Source organism: Pongo pygmaeus, chromosome 9, assembly GCF_028885625.2.
Source record: "Pongo pygmaeus isolate AG05252 chromosome 9, NHGRI_mPonPyg2-v2.0_pri, whole genome shotgun sequence".
In the NCBI taxonomy this organism is placed as follows: Eukaryota; Metazoa; Chordata; class Mammalia; order Primates; family Hominidae; genus Pongo; species Pongo pygmaeus.
This window is the reverse complement of record NC_072382.2, coordinates 130,789,945-130,805,889: the sequence shown is the minus strand read 5'-3', so window position 1 is coordinate 130,805,889 and position 15,945 is coordinate 130,789,945. Positions and strand designations below refer to the sequence as shown.

General features: G+C 43.3%; 1 protein-coding gene across 7 annotated transcripts in view; it reads left to right on the top strand.

The window, feature by feature from the left end:
• Nucleotides 1-8,930, top strand: part of ARHGAP32 (Rho GTPase activating protein 32) — a 317,966-nt gene extending 309,036 nt beyond the window's left edge. For all 7 annotated transcript variants that reach the window (XM_063671615.1, XM_054438141.2, XM_054438140.2 and 4 more), the window contains 2 exons: nucleotides 524-1,569; nucleotides 2,859-8,930. In XM_063671615.1, coding sequence (XP_063527685.1) covers nucleotides 524-1,569; nucleotides 2,859-5,111 — 3,299 coding nt within the window. In that variant the 3' untranslated portion in view covers nucleotides 5,112-8,930. The remainder of the gene's footprint in view (nucleotides 1-523; nucleotides 1,570-2,858) is intronic.
• Nucleotides 8,931-15,945: the final 7,015 nt, after the last annotated feature.

Below are 15,945 nucleotides of genomic sequence, written 5' to 3'. Positions count from 1 at the left end.
CAAACAAAACTCCCCAAAAGGGCCAATGGTCCTGCTTCAAATCTTCACAAAATTCCCCTTATCTCTTTGGACGGTGAGAATTCGTGGATAATTTTTGCACAACTGCGTAGCTCTCGATTCTGTTTTCTCTTCTGATAAAATATCTTTATTGTAGCCTTCCAAGTTAACAAGCCAGCTACACCATCAAATATAAAAACTGTTCATAATAACAGTCTACAAGCACTTGAAGCTTGTTTTCTAAGCAATCTTTTCTGAGCCAGGTGAGGGACCTGCTTTTTTCCCCCCATCTCTGTAGCAATTCAAGAAGAGATTGCGGTCTTTATACACTGTTTGTTTTAGTTTTCCTTCTGAACCAGATGTGTTTTCTACAGCATTTGCATGTGGGATAGAAGATCATGGATTGCCATTTTGAAATATGGAAGGCACCTATTTTTTAATGATCACATGGGGAGTGTTTGGCTTTCCATTTAGGATAACGTAAGCTACCTTTTCACTCTCATTTTTTTTCCCAATTTCCCACTAGGAGCAGTTACCCATGACCCCCCTCAGGATTCCGTTCCTGTCAGTTCAGTCTCTCTTATCCCACCACCACCGCCTCCGAAAAATGTTGCCCGAATGTTGGCGCTAGCATTAGCTGAGTCCGCACAGCAAGCCTCAACTCAGTCATTGAAGAGACCAGGGACCTCTCAGGCTGGGTATACAAATTATGGAGACATAGCGGTGGCTACAACTGAAGATAATCTGTCCAGTTCTTACTCTGCAGTTGCTCTAGATAAGGCCTATTTCCAAACCGATCGACCAGCAGAGCAGTTCCACCTTCAGAATAATGCACCAGGAAACTGTGACCATCCTCTACCAGAGACAACAGCTATTGGGGATCCTACCCATTCCAACACAACTGAATCTGGGGAGCAACATCACCAAGTAGACTTAACAGGGAATCAGCCACATCAAGCATATTTATCTGGGGACCCAGAAAAGGCCAGAATTACTTCAGTTCCCTTAGACTCAGAGAAGTCTGATGATCATGTAAGTTTCCCTGAAGACCAGTCTGGGAAGAACAGTATGCCAACTGTCTCCTTCTTGGATCAGGACCAGTCTCCACCCCGTTTCTACAGTGGAGATCAGCCTCCTTCTTATCTTGGTGCAAGTGTGGATAAACTCCATCACCCTTTAGAATTTGCAGACAAATCTTCCACACCTCCTAATTTACCTAGGGATAAAATCTTCCTTCCTTCTGGGTCCCTTGCAGACAAATCACCCACACCTCCTAATTTACCTAGCGATAAAATCTACCCTCCTTCTGGGTCCCCCGAAGAGAATACCAGCACAGCCACCATGACTTACATGACAGCTACTCCAGCAACAGCCCAAATGAGCACCAAGGAAGCCAGCTGGGATGTGGCTGAACAACCCACCACTGCTGATTTTGCTGCTGCCACACTTCAGCGCACTCACAGAACTAATCGTCCCCTTCCCCCTCCACCTTCCCAGAGATCTGCAGAGCAGCCACCAGTTGTGGGGCAGGTACAAGCAGCAACCAATATAGGATTAAATAATTCCCACAAGGTAAGAAGGGGAAGATATCAGTGGGATGAAATATACTATTACCAAAGGTATGTCACTTTTCAGCAGGGTGTGGTGTTATCTTTGAGTCAGACGCAACAATTACTTTTAAGCCCTGTGGCCGGTTTCCATGAAATAGTTCCCATTTGAGGTTGGAGTCTGCCGTTACCTTGATGCTGGCTTTTCCCCAGGAAAGGAGTAGCTCCTAGATGACTATAGCTTAACTATACCTGCTCCCTTTTCTTCCTAAAGTGTCTTGGTAGTTTATTCCAGTAACACAAAGAGATCAGGATCAAATGAGACAAAGTGGGCTTTACGGTTGTGGGTTGCTTTTTAAATTTTTTTTCCAACTCCATCACTGACTCATTGTGACTTTGGGCAAGTCATTTACCTACCCTCTGCCAATTATTCACAGTTACACAATGAAAATACTTCCTTCTCAAAACATTCGTTAAGACTGTCTGCCTTGCAGACATTTTGGAAGTATAAGAGATTATAGTGCCTTGGGATTTTTTGTTACTTTCCTAGCATTCACCAGCAGTTTGTCCCATAGTCAGGTACCTGTTTCAATGAGAGAATGTAGTATGCAGAATGCTAAGGTTTCTTCCTGAATTTCCTCTATTTTAAGAAAGTGCCACAGGTTGTTTTTCTTTTATATGGTCACCTTGAACTATTAATAGAACTTAAGATTTTAGACTTTAGTGGAGGATGCTGTGTTTACTGCTTCTCAAGGATAGCATGTTTTCAGTATGAGGATTATCTTTGGCCAGACTAAGGTGGAATCAAAGGTAGGAGAGAGGCAGTAGCCTCTGATTTGAATATTGCCTTTCCCTATTTTCAAAGCCCTAAAACTGCTGTGTACAACTGTGAATTTCTAAAGTCTCTCCAGATGATAAAATTAACTCTTAATTTAACAAAATGTCCTTGGTGTTGAGACTGAGCTAGACCAATAGACTGGGTATGTATTTTTAAGCTCTACAGTATTACTTGACTAAACCTCTCTTTTGGTTTGTATATTAAAATTATGCCATAGGCAACCTCATCACGCATTTAAAACCTCTCATAAATTAGAAAACTTTGAATAGTTCTCCAAAGATAATACTGGGTATTGTACAAAATAGCAGCACAAGCCTTCTTTTCCTAGCAATGGGTACAGATTCATTGCAACCACATGGCTTGGGAAAGTTCAAGCTGCTACCCAACCAGCCTCAATTTGTGAGTTACAAATTTAATAGTACTTGATTCATAGAGGGAACAAAAAATAGACCCATAGTATTATCATCTTTCAATAGGTTCAAGGAGTAGTTCCAGTTCCAGAGAGGCCACCTGAACCTCGAGCCATGGATGACCCTGTGTCTGCCTTCATCAGTGACGGTGGTGCTGCTGCTGCTCAGTGTCCCATGGCTACAGCTGTCCAGCCAGGCCTGCCTGAGAAAGTGCGGGATGGTGCCCGGGCCCCGCTGCTGCACCTGCGCGCCGAGTCTGTCCCTGCACATCCCTGTGGCTTTCCTGCACCACTGCCCCCCACCAGGATGATGGAGAGTAAGATGGTTGCTGCCATACACTCCAGCAGTGCAGATGCCACCAGCAGTTCAAATTATCATTCCTTTGTCACTGCTTCATCCGCCTCTGTGGATGGTGCATTGCCTTTACCACTTCCTGTCCCACAACCTAAGCATGCTTCTCAGAAAACAGTTTACTCCTCCTTTGCTAGGCCCGATGTCACCACTGAACCCTTTGGTCCAGAAAACTGTTTGCATTTCAATATGACTCCAAACTGCCAGTACCGTCCCCAGAGTGTACCTCCACATCACAATAAATTGGAGCAGCACCAAGTGTATGGTGCCAGGTCAGAGCCACCAGCCTCCATGGGTCTTCGTTATAACACATATGTGGCCCCAGGAAGAAACGCATCTGGACACCACTCCAAGCCATGCAGCCGGATCGAGTATGTGTCTTCTTTGAGCTCCTCTGTTAGGAATACCTGTTACCCTGAAGACATTCCGCCATACCCTACCATCCGGAGAGTGCAGTCTCTCCATGCTCCGCCGTCTTCCATGATTCGCTCTGTTCCCATTTCACGGACAGAAGTTCCCCCAGATGATGAGCCAGCCTACTGCCCAAGACCCCTGTACCAATATAAGCCATATCAGTCCTCCCAGGCCCGCTCAGATTATCATGTCACTCAGCTTCAGCCTTACTTTGAGAATGGCCGGGTCCACTACAGGTATAGCCCATATTCCAGTTCTTCTAGTTCCTATTACAGTCCAGATGGGGCCCTGTGTGATGTGGATGCCTATGGCACAGTCCAGTTGAGACCCCTTCACCGCCTTCCCAATCGAGACTTTGCTTTCTACAATCCTAGGCTGCAAGGAAAGAACTTGTACAGTTATGCTGGTTTGCCTCCACGTCCCCGGGCCAACGTGACTGGCTATTTCTCTCCCAACGACCATAATGTAGTCAACATGCCTCCGGCTGCTGATGTAAAGCACACCTACACCTCATGGGATCTTGAGGACATGGAAAAATACCGCATGCAGTCCATCCGGAGAGAGAGCCGTGCTCGGCAGAAGGTGAAAGGGCCTGTCATGTCCCAATATGATAACATGACCCCGCCTGTGCAGGACGACTTGGGTGGGATCTATGTCATCCATCTGCGTAGTAAATCAGATCCTGGGAAAACTGGACTCCTCTCAGTGGCAGAAGGAAAGGAGAGCCGCCATGCAGCCAAGGCCATCAGTCCGGAGGGAGAGGACCGCTTCTATAGGAGGCATCCCGAGGCAGAGATGGACAGAGTCCATCACCACGGAGGCCATGGTAGCACGCAGCCAGAGAAGCCATCCCTGCCTCAGAAGCAGAGCAGCCTGAGGAGCAGGAAGCTTCCTGACATGGGCTGCAGTCTCCCTGAGCACAGGGCACACCAGGAAGCAAGCCATAGGCAGTTCTGTGAGTCAAAGAATGGGCCCCCTTATCCCCAGGGAGCTGGCCAGTTAGATTATGGGTCCAAGGGGATTCCAGACACTTCTGAGCCAGTCAGCTACCATAACTCTGGAGTAAAATATGCTGCATCCGGGCAAGAATCTTTAAGACTGAACCACAAAGAGGTAAGGCTCTCAAAAGAGATGGAGCGACCCTGGGTTAGGCAGCCTTCTGCCCCAGAGAAACACTCCAGAGACTGCTACAAGGAGGAAGAACACCTCACTCAGTCAATGGTCCCACCCCCTAAACCAGAGAGGAGTCATAGCCTCAAACTCCATCATACCCAGAACGTGGAGAGGGACCCCAGTGTGCTGTACCAATACCAACCACACGGCAAGCGCCAGAGCAGTGTGACTGTTGTGTCCCAGTATGATAACCTGGAAGATTACCACTCCCTGCCTCAGCACCAGCGAGGAGTCTTTGGAGGGGGCAGCATGGGGACATATGTGCCCCCTGGCTTTCCCCATCCACAGAGCAGGACCTACGCTACAGCTTTGGGTCAAGGGGCCTTCCTGCCCGCAGAGTTGTCCTTGCAGCATCCTGAAACACAGATCCATGCAGAATGAGCCCTGGGAGCAATAGAGTTGAAGCAGCCTCTGCTGGACAGTGGACTGTTCTATTTTTTTTCAATAACCAAAAAGATTAAAAAAACAAAAAATACTATAAAACCCCTGACCACATTTAAAAAAAGATAATAAAAGTAAACAAATCGTATCTTTTTCCCCTTCCCTGCTTCATTACCCCCTCTTCCATCTATAGACTTTGTCATTTTTGTCTTTAGAAAAGATCTGAAGGATGGTAAAGCCCCGTGCTGAAACCCAGTAGAGAAACCTGTCTCAGGACACACTTGCCATCTAGGGCTAGCTTGAAAGAGCCTGAGGACTGCCTTTAACTGAATTTGAATTCAGCATTGTCCTTTCTTCTTAGTATTTGCTGCATAATTGAGAGCAGTTCACATCGATTTCCTGGTAGGCGTCTGCATTCCCCGTTGTGTTCCTGCTTCTCCTTCAGTAGCTGCACAACTTGCGCAGATTGACACACTGTTGTCACTTCATTCTCCCCGTCTGAGAAGGATCTTGTGTTCAGTTAGAGTCGTGGAAAAATCCCTGATCCTTCAAGATCAGTCAGACAGTTAGCAACATTATAATTAAAAATAAGAAATTAAGACTTTAAACATTTGGTAGAGTCATCATAAAACACCAGACCACTTAGACTCAGGCTGAACCATACTCTTTCTATTCTTATTTTTCATCCTTGTTCCTCACAGTTCAGTGAACGGGCTCATATCATGACAGAAGGGATTTTTAAAAGTTACTATTTAAGGAAACTTCTTTAGGTGGAAGAAAGTAAAGTTCTTATTGTCAGTGAACTTTGTTAGCACCAGAAAACTCTATTGATGCTTTTAATGCATTGCCTGCCTTCAGGTTTTCTTCTTACCCCACCCCTCAATAAGATTTGGTGAGTTGTAATTTGAGTAAAACATGTTATACCATTGGTTTTCCTAAATTATCAACTTTCTTTCATTAAAAAAAAAAAAAAAAGCCCAGCATGGTTTGACTGGATAGACACACATAATTTATTATGAATATAAATTTCCATGTTTGTTTCTGTTGCTAAACCAGAGTACAAGGTCCCTGGGAATTTAAGTAGCTACGCATTGTCTATTATTAGACTGCAAGTTCCTGCAATAACCGCTTAGTTCACAGCCCCATTTCACCAGTGGAGTTCTGGGCAGTTATTGCTGTCCTAAGGCATTGCTGTTGTTTGCTTACTCTATACTTGTGTGATCACAGTCTTGTAATTACCATCTGCACCAGCATTTCAGGTATAGCTCTTTATAACTCTGGAGACATGTAAAACATGTTTAACACCCACGACTTTTGAAAGTTGCATTCCTTATCAGAGTAGGAACTCTCTAGCCCAACTCCATTCTATGTTCTTAGCTCCCTCCACCCCCAAAATACATCAGACTAGCAAGGCAGTCCTATGTTTACAAAACGAGTTTAGATTGTCATTTCATTCCATAACTCTCAATAATACTCAAGTTTTATACATTTACGTATTTTAAATGCTCGGTCTGTAGAAGACACTAGGAGAATTGCATTCCATTTATTGGATGGTTGCTGCTCTGGCTATTAGAACTTGAAATTAATTTTTATTTAGAGCAAAGGAGGAAATCTTTTAAGAGGCTAAAATCATGCTGCTATTATTGCTGTGAAATTGTATAAAGATTAGGATTCATGCCAGTTTTTATTTTAAAAAATAATGTGCATTTTAAGGGTTTATATTTAGAAAAAAATAAAATGTTTTAAGAACAACACATTGATATGTGGAAATATTCTGTAAGGTTTTCTTTTGTTCCCTTAGAATTCAATGGAGGGATGCAGTAAAAACTAGTAGAAACCTTGAAACACCCATATGTGAAAAGGTCTGTGGAAATTGAGGCCTCTACATTAAAAGTGCAGACCCGACTGTTTTACAGTCAAAGTGCTAGGAAACCTGATAGGATACTTCCCTTTGGCACAAAAACACCCTGGGTGCTACATACAGGAGTTTGACCTTTGGTGAATATGTGGCACTAATTTTTTTTTACCTTAATCATACTTTTGTTAAGTAGGCAACCCATTGCCCCTTGGAGACCACACCAGCCCTGTAAGTTCTCACCAGCAGCATGGAGGTTAGGAAGAGGGGCTGCTGTGACCAGGAGATACACATGGCTTTAAGTAACTGAGAGCCTAAAGAAAGTAACCCAGGGATTCCGGTCCAGTTTTAATATTTGTGGATTTGTTGTCACACACATTGTTTAGTCCTGAAACTAAAGCCTATTTTATAAATAGTAGGGTTAATTCCTCAAAACAATTTCTTAATTAATAAATGTCCTATGGGTTTAGAAATATCAGGTAAATATTTCGAATACAGAATGATGATTGCAATTACTGTTATAAGTGTGAAACACAAACTTTAGATCAAATCTAGAGTTGCTTCATTTAATGCATGCTAGCAACAGCCTTAATTTTGGATTCAGTTATTTGAAACACTTTTCCGGCATCTTTCCCTTTCTAATGTTGTGGGGTGGAAACCGGACGGCAAATCACTGTGAGCCGGATACCTCAGCACAGTCCACCTTGTGTGTGACTTCACAAATGGGGTAACTGAATGTTCTTACTTTCAAATTTTGACATGGAGCATTATGATCAAGGAAATGGAGCTGCCTTATACATTAAACCCGTGATTTAATCCTATTGACATTTTCATAGCCATGCCTCCGGATTTTATCTTTTTGGCAAAATTCTGATTCCACAGTTTGGTCTGATTGAAATAAATATTCCCTGGAAGTCTGGCTAAAAATTTTGCTAACAATCCCAGAGGTGCCATGTTCTTCTTAATAAATGTCATCGGAGCCTTATTTCTTACTATATTCAATTTCCTTTCAAACATGCAAGTCCCTGGGATGGTCCCACGACTAGGGCCTGCACATTTCTTACAATGGCAAAGCATTTTTTAAAATTTAGGGTCAGGTTGAAAAATTCTAGGACTAATTCTGTAGAGAGGAGGGACTGTTAACTAACGTGAGTGGGGACAGAGGAGTAGGTTACCACATTTGGAGCAGTAATAGATGCAAACGATGTAAATTTGAAATTTGCCCCTTTAGTTAAAGAAGGAGCCTGCAAAGTCCATTTCTCTGTTTTCAGCCGTGTCAGTCACCCATTTAGGATGTTGGCAAAGTATTGCTTGAGCAGAATGCGTCAGAAAGTAATAATGAAAGCAAAAGTATGTCAGAGAGTTACTTCTTCCCCATGGTTAGAGGCATGTGATTTTCAGCACTGTGTGTTACAGAAATGTCAGGAATGGTGTATTATAACGTGTGCAAGATAATGTCAGTGTGCACAGAGGGTCTTTTTTCCTTATCTGATTAGTACTGTTAATGTTCAAAGAATAAAAATGGTTTTACAGTTTAGATTCTGAGATAGCAAAACCTGATTTTTCAACCATGACCTGCATGAGAGAAGCATCCTAGGAAGTCTTAGATCATACTTTTGAGTTTTTAATTTTAATTTATATAGTGTTTTTTTATGTCTTAATATTTTTGTGAACTGGTGTAAATTGTTAATGCATATAAGCTTGTGTATTTTTGTAAATAGTTTTGTGATTTATTTCTTGCCCCATATGTAAATATTTAGAGTCTCATTTCTTGCAAACTTATTTGAAGCTGAGTTGTGGGTTTGGGTTTTGTTTGTTTCTTTGGTTGCGGGGTGGGGTGGGGGGTGGCAGGGGAGGGAGGAAGGGATTTTTGTACCTGGAGATGGAGATATCTTGTGGTTTAAAGCAAATGTCCCACTGAAAGTGATTCAAATATCAACAGAATTATTTCAGGTTAAAACAGACTGCTTTGTGTATGTGTTTCCTTTTTGACCTAATATGAATTATAATGAAATAGTGGGGGTGATTGATTTGGGGAATTGGGACCAAAGGACACACATTTTTATGACACATCCTATTATGCCCAGTGGTACGTTATATGAGGAACGGGGTTAAGTGTCTCCTGTCGTTATCTATTTACCATCTTTTGCTGCCTGGCCACGTTTCCCCCAAGTCAAACACTGTTCCCTGTAGAGCGGTGGAGGCCTCTTGATCCATCCTGGAGAGTCTGGGCTGACTTGCTGCTTCCTGCTCCTGAAGGAGTCCACGCTCCACTCTTGCAGCCTGGTTCCCGAGTGTGCACTTCTCAGGAAACTGAATCAGCTTATCTCAGGATCCTTCAAAGGGGGTTCTGAATAAAACCATATCTTTACAGATTCCCAGGAAACATCTTGGACATCCTGTTTTCTCTCTCTTAAGGGTGAAATGACCATAAAAGAATCATGCCCCAGATGAGGCCACCTGTGGTGAGCTGGCTCGCAGCAAACCCAGATCAAGTGTCATTGAGACAGTGGCTCTAGATGTGAACCGAGTACTGCAAGTGACCCAGCTGCCCAGCAGGGCTCCAGAGTTTCTTCTGCTGCCACAGTTCTCAAAACAAATACTTCAGTATCAACCAGGACTTAAAGGTGAGGCGGGGAGGACCCTCAATATTCAGCTGTTGAATATTGGTTTTCCTATTGAGAGTCAAATTGCAAATCATTCTTCATTTTAAGGTGTTAGAGGCCTATTTTTTTTCTTGCCAGCAATAGGAAGAGTTGCCTGTTTATTCCAGATGGCCCTAGTAAGCCAACCGTCTTTTCTGTGCCTGCATACCACACTCCAGACCTCAGCAAAGATACAGCATCTGCTTCAGTAAGCGTCCTCAGACCTGAATAAGTGTTCCCATGGAAACTGCTCAGATGGGGTGAAAGAAAAGATGCAGCCGCAGCTCCACTGGGTCTTCACAGTTTTCAGGACTCTGCTTTCCATGCCAACTAGTTCATCACCAAACTTATTTTATACTGACAAAAATATGGCACCTACCTCTTAAAATGTGTATCACTGAGGAATCAGTAACACGTATATTCGTGGTGGTTGAGATTTTAGTCATTTGTGGTTGTACAGGAAGAGGCACATTTTAAAGTAACACTGACTCCCCATCCAGTAAAACCTTGGGCATCTGGAAACACCAGAAATAAGACGTTTTAGTTGGTCATGTTTTTCATACAGTTGACAGTGTACCTCTGAAAAAGTATAAGCTGTAATTTTATTTTAGACACTTTAATCAAAATACTTCCAGAATATATTTCCAACCACAAATTTTGTGGCCAGTGTAGTTTCATCACGTGTATCAATAGATTACTGCACCACGCATAACTTAGGGATATCCTCGGGGGCACACTGAGATAAAAGATTTGCGTTTATACCAAGTGGTTTAATGCCAGTTCTTATGTTTTCGTACCCCTTTTTTTCAGTTTCATATGTCTTTGCTGCTGTCACTTTTTGTTACTGTCTAGGAACTACCTATAAACCCTCCTCTTCCTTTTTATCTTTGTAATTCTAATGTGGGGAGCAAAAGTAGTTCTGAACTGGAGTCCTGAAAGGTTATCCTGAATCGTGTGGACTTTGTGTTGTCTATTTTTTGTTACTCTGAGGCTCTTGTTTTCTCCTAGCAAAGGACTTGGATAGCTGAGTCTTAGGAAGGAGATGTTAGTGTATAAGATGCTCAGAAGGGAGAATGAAACCAAAGCTATAAGAGTTCACCCTTCATTTGACAGTCTGCGAGAAAGCGATGTGATTAGACGCAATGGCATTTCTCCTGTTAATAACTGCAGAGTGTTTCTCCCCGTAGGAGAATGCTAGGCTAGAAGACAGTTTGAGCATCCACAATTAAGAAACCAGAATATCTTGCAGACAAAACAGCTTCAGCTGTCACTGAGTCATTTGCAATTCGTGTTCTTAATTCTCTAAAAAATTTTTGAAAAGCATCCTAGATTTCTCAGCCACTAGTTATGTTTTAAACTCGGCAAGTATTTCTCAAACTTCAGAATCCATTTAGAACACCTGGAGAGCTAGTTAAGATTCTTGAGCAACCACCAGATGGTCTGATCCAGTGCGACTGGGATTGGACTTAGAATCTAGTTTTGGTACCCACTCATGCAATCCTGGTGCAGATGGCTGAGAAATACAGATCTAGGCAGCGCATTTAATGTGCTTGCAGAGGGAGCCATCTCTCGTTCATTGAGGTTACCACCTTTTCCCGTTCACACTTTGGTTCCCCTTCACTTTGGTGGTAACAGAAATGTATCCTTAATTTCTCTCTCCCCTTGGTATAAATATTAAGCCCCAGACTCAATAACAATGGCATGCAAAAATTAGAACTAATTGAACTGAACAAACTATAGAAAATGCAGCATTCTTTAAAAAGATAAAATACTGCTGGCAGAATACTCTAATGCCTCCTATTATATGCTTATATAATATTGTTAAGACAACCTGAGACATTTGGTCTGGTTAGGGAAGTGTAGCTAATTCACATTTGCTTTTTGACAGCTAACTTTTTCAAATACTGCACTCTGGCTGGGTGTGATGGCTCATGCCTGTAATCCCAGCACTTTGGGAGGCCAAGGTGTGTGGATCACCTGAGGTCAGGAGTTCGAGACCACCCTGGCCAACATGGTGAAACCCTGTCTCTGCTAAAAATACAAAAACTAGCTGGGTGTGGTGGCACACCTGTACTCCCAGCTACTTGGGAGGCTGAGGCAGGAGAGTTGCTTGAACCCAGGAGGCGGAGGCTGCAGTGAGCTGAGTTTGTGCCACTGTACTTCAGCCTGGGCAACAGAGGGAAACTGTCTCAGAAACAACAACAAACAAAAAAAATCAAATACTGCACTCATGGAAAACAAATAGCTAGGACCAAGTGATGTTCCTTCTTTTCTCATCAAAACTTTCACAAGAACTATTGTCACATAATTAGCTTTTTTCATATTTTATCAATTCTGGACAATGGTATAGCAATGTTTTTAACAGCAGTAACGAACTATGCTTACTATAGTGCTAGTTGTGAGCCTTTTGCATGTGTTAACTCATTTATTTCTCATAACCCATCAGTTTGTAGATGAAACCAAGGCTCAACCAAAGGTTCAACGCTCTGCCCAGTGGCATACAGTGTGTAATCCATGTGGAGCTGAAAGTCACACCTGCACACACTGACTCAAAGCATACTTTAGAGTTGGCTGGTTGAATCTGGACTGCTACTAACTCTAAAACCTCTACTGACCCACTAAACCCTCTAAAATTATTTCTAAAACTCTGATGAAGCCATGACTTCCTGACCTCTAAAGTGGGAATGATAGTACCTATGAAGGGTTGCTGTGAGGATTCAATTAGATAATAGATGTTTGTACAGGGCTCAGCAGGAGAGCAAGTGCCAAATAAAAGTTACCCAGAACTTCTACTTGGAAATAGTGCAAGACCATGCAGCAGTAAAAGGAAAGAGGGCTATATTATGCTTGTATCATTAAGTATTTAACCACTTTCTATTGTATCATTAAGAATTTATTAAGGGTCAACCTTTCTGAAAAACAGAAAGTTCTCCCATGGTTGGATCTTGCAGGAAGAGAGCCCGGCAGTTAAAATGGGACTTCACAGGGAATCCTATAGCGTGATGTAGTAGTGGAGAAGGTCCTTGCTTACCATGAAGTCTGAATAACAACCAAAAAATCTTCTGTGATTATTCAGTGGAAACCGTTATCCAGATAGCACCGATTATGACGACTGAACTGTGTCTACACTTCAGAACCATGTCTAGCGCTAGGTTATCTATTGCATCTGTCAACTTTCCAGTTCAGGGAAGTGGTCCAGGAATCTCTGTGAGCTTCACCTTCTCTGCTAGTGGGTGGTGCCTTCTGCAGGTATCGCTTTCTTGTATTGCCCTAGTTACTCGTAGGCTCATTCAATACACGAGATGGCAGGAGTAGAAGCAACATGGTGAATTTCTGCAAAAGAAGTAATGGGGGAAAGTAGGCCTGGTATTTTACAAAACAGTTGCTAAAGAGAGATGGATTTGACTGGCTCTCCATTTCTGGATAGTAAAACTTGGTAAATAATGAAGTTTTGTTTTGTTTTTTTGAGACAAAGTCTTGCTCTGTCACCCAGGCTGGAGTGCAGTGGCACTATCTTGTCTCACTGCAACCTCTGCCTCCCACGTTCAAGTGATTCTCCTGCCTCAGCATCCTAAGTAGCTGGGACTACAGATGTGCGCCACCACGCCCGGCTAACTTCTGTATTTTTAGTAGAGATGGGGTTTTGCCATGTTGGCCAGGCTGTTCTTGAACTCCTGACTTCAAGTGATCTGCCTGCCTCGGCCTCCCAAAGTGCTGGGATTACAGGTATGAGCCACTGGCTCTGGCCTCATTATTCTTAAACACATACATATTTTCCTGGTTCGAGATCAGTTAAAGCAAAATGCATTTCCAGAGAAAAGAGCATAGAAATTGCACTGATAGTAGCTAATATCATTAAAAATTTATTGATCAATTATCATGTACCAGGCTATCCTAAGTATTTTGCATATGTTAATATTAACTCATTCTACCTAACAATTACGTGAGGTAACATTTTTTCTTTTATTGCCACTTACAGGTAAATCAAAGCCTAGAAAGTTTTAAGTAATGTGTCTGAGTTTATATCTCTGAGGTTAAGTGGGATTCAGGCCCAAGCTCTATGACCCCAGAGCCTGCAGTTTTTACCACTGTTAGACTGCATGCCCACTGTGTATCCTCAAAGATCATGAACCCCTAACGTAGTTGTGCCTGCGAGGCTAAGAGACTGTGTTGTTGATTTGCAGGGAACGCAACTCCTCCCATTAGTCAGGTTAGGCTAGGGTTATGCTGTAGAAACACAACCAAAATCTCAATGCCTTAGACATGAAAAGAGGTGTTTTTCCTGCTCAAGGCAAGCCTGCTGCAGGTCCAGGCAACTTTCCTGGGTAACAGTCCTCTGAGCAGCCATTGGCATCCCTTACCCCCATCACCTAAGACTAAATTCCTAGGATAGTGAGGCAAGGGAGGAGAACACTGGAGGAGCTTGCATGGATAGTTAAAATGTGGTCCAGAAGTCACACACGTCGTTCCTGCTCACAATTCATCAGATAGAATGAGTCTCAAGGCCATGCCAGTACAAGCAAGGTGCGAGTTAAAGGCAGTAGACCCCCTGTCTGGAAGGAGAGCAGGGCTGGAGGCAGGGCACAGCATGGACGTCTACCTCCCACTGCACTCTTGACTCAGGTTCTCCCACGACGTCTGTCACGGACAAGGGCAGTAGCATGCGGAAGAAGAGTGCTTTAGCTTCCTAAAGCAGAGAGCAACAATTATAGCCCCCAAGACAAGCTCAAGGACTGGCAGTTTATAGGGCAAAAGAAATTGAGGGGCAGCATAGATTGCCAGATGAGGTGTCACTCTTGAGACCTCATAATGGTAGCAGAAGGTTGGTCCTGCATCCACAAGCTTCTAACCATATATTGGAGGAGAAGAACCTTCTGGAAATAAAGAGAGGGTGTGTCTTGCTCCAGCTGCAGAGATATGGAAGATATGCAAAGGGGCGGGGCGGGGGGGGGGCTCCATGAATGCCGCTGAAAGTCAAGTACAGCCACCCTCCCTCTGCCTTGTCACTGCCACCTCATCAGCCTCCTTGTCCTCCCATAAACATGCCAAGTCCACTGCCACCTCAGCCTTCGTGCTGACTGACACTCCTCCCCCTGGGGTGCATAGGCCCCAGGTATCTATGTGGTTCGCTCCCGCACTTCAAGTCTTTGCTCAAACACCACCCCCTTAGAGAAGACTTTCCTTGACCATCCTGTCTCATGTAGCATGTCACTACTCTTATCCCATTGCTTGCTTTATGTTATTTATTTTTTATCTATAGTTTCTCTGGAATGTGAACTCCAAGAGGACAAGAGCTTTGTCTTGCTCATTTACATCCTAGTGCCTGAAATAACGCTATAGCATAATATGTGCACCAACCTTTCCTGAAGGAGTGAGCTGATGGGTCCCTAGTATCCATGTGCAGGTGTGACTTTCAGCTCCACATGGATTACTCACTGTATGCCACTGGGCAGAGCGTTTAACCTTTGTATGCCTTGGTTTCATCTACAAACTGATGGGTCATGAGAAATAAATGAGTTAACAGATGCAAAAACTCACAACAACTGGCACTGCTGTTAAAAACATTGCTATACCGTTGCCCAGAATAAGACACGAAAAAACTTAAGCTAATTATATGATAGTTCTTGTAAAAGGCAGGGGCTGGGAACCTCTTTGTACTGGGTGTTGAAATATAACAGGAAGTCTTACTTCAGTAGCAAGGATGAATCCCATCATTTGTTTGGTTTACTTTCATATGTTACAAGCACCTGGACTACTGGTGTTGGTTGCTGGTCACAGAAGCAAAGACGAGTAGGCTTACATGATCTAAAATTCAACTGCCAGAGTGACTAAACACTGGTAGAACTAGTCATAAAAGGAGATGAGTTTTGAGCAGTGCTTGGAAAGTAGGGAAGGGGGTTACTTGCAGGAGAGGAAGGGTGATGTTCTAGGTGTCCGGGAAAGACTTTCTTCCCGTACTCACATCTACCCTACAAAGCATCTTAGGGTGTGGAACTGAGAAGGTGTAGTGGGAACTCTCTTCCAGGCCATAGCAACTTTGGAAGAGAAGGAACAATGAAGGTTTGGATTGTTTTCAACAAGCATGTAGAACCTATGTACTAAGAGACAGTAAAATCTAGGAAAACGTGAGTTCCTGAATGATCTGCTTCTCTAAGTTACATGAGTTTTAGAGAAGACAACAGTGATGTTACCTACACCCTATAAAGTTACTGGACTCCCAATACCCCATATGCCCTTGATTCCCAGGAACCACAATAATCCTCTGAAAGGAGTGGCCATGACGGAATTTCACAGTTGCCTGGGCCCGCAATAGAGACGCCCCTCTTCCTGGGTG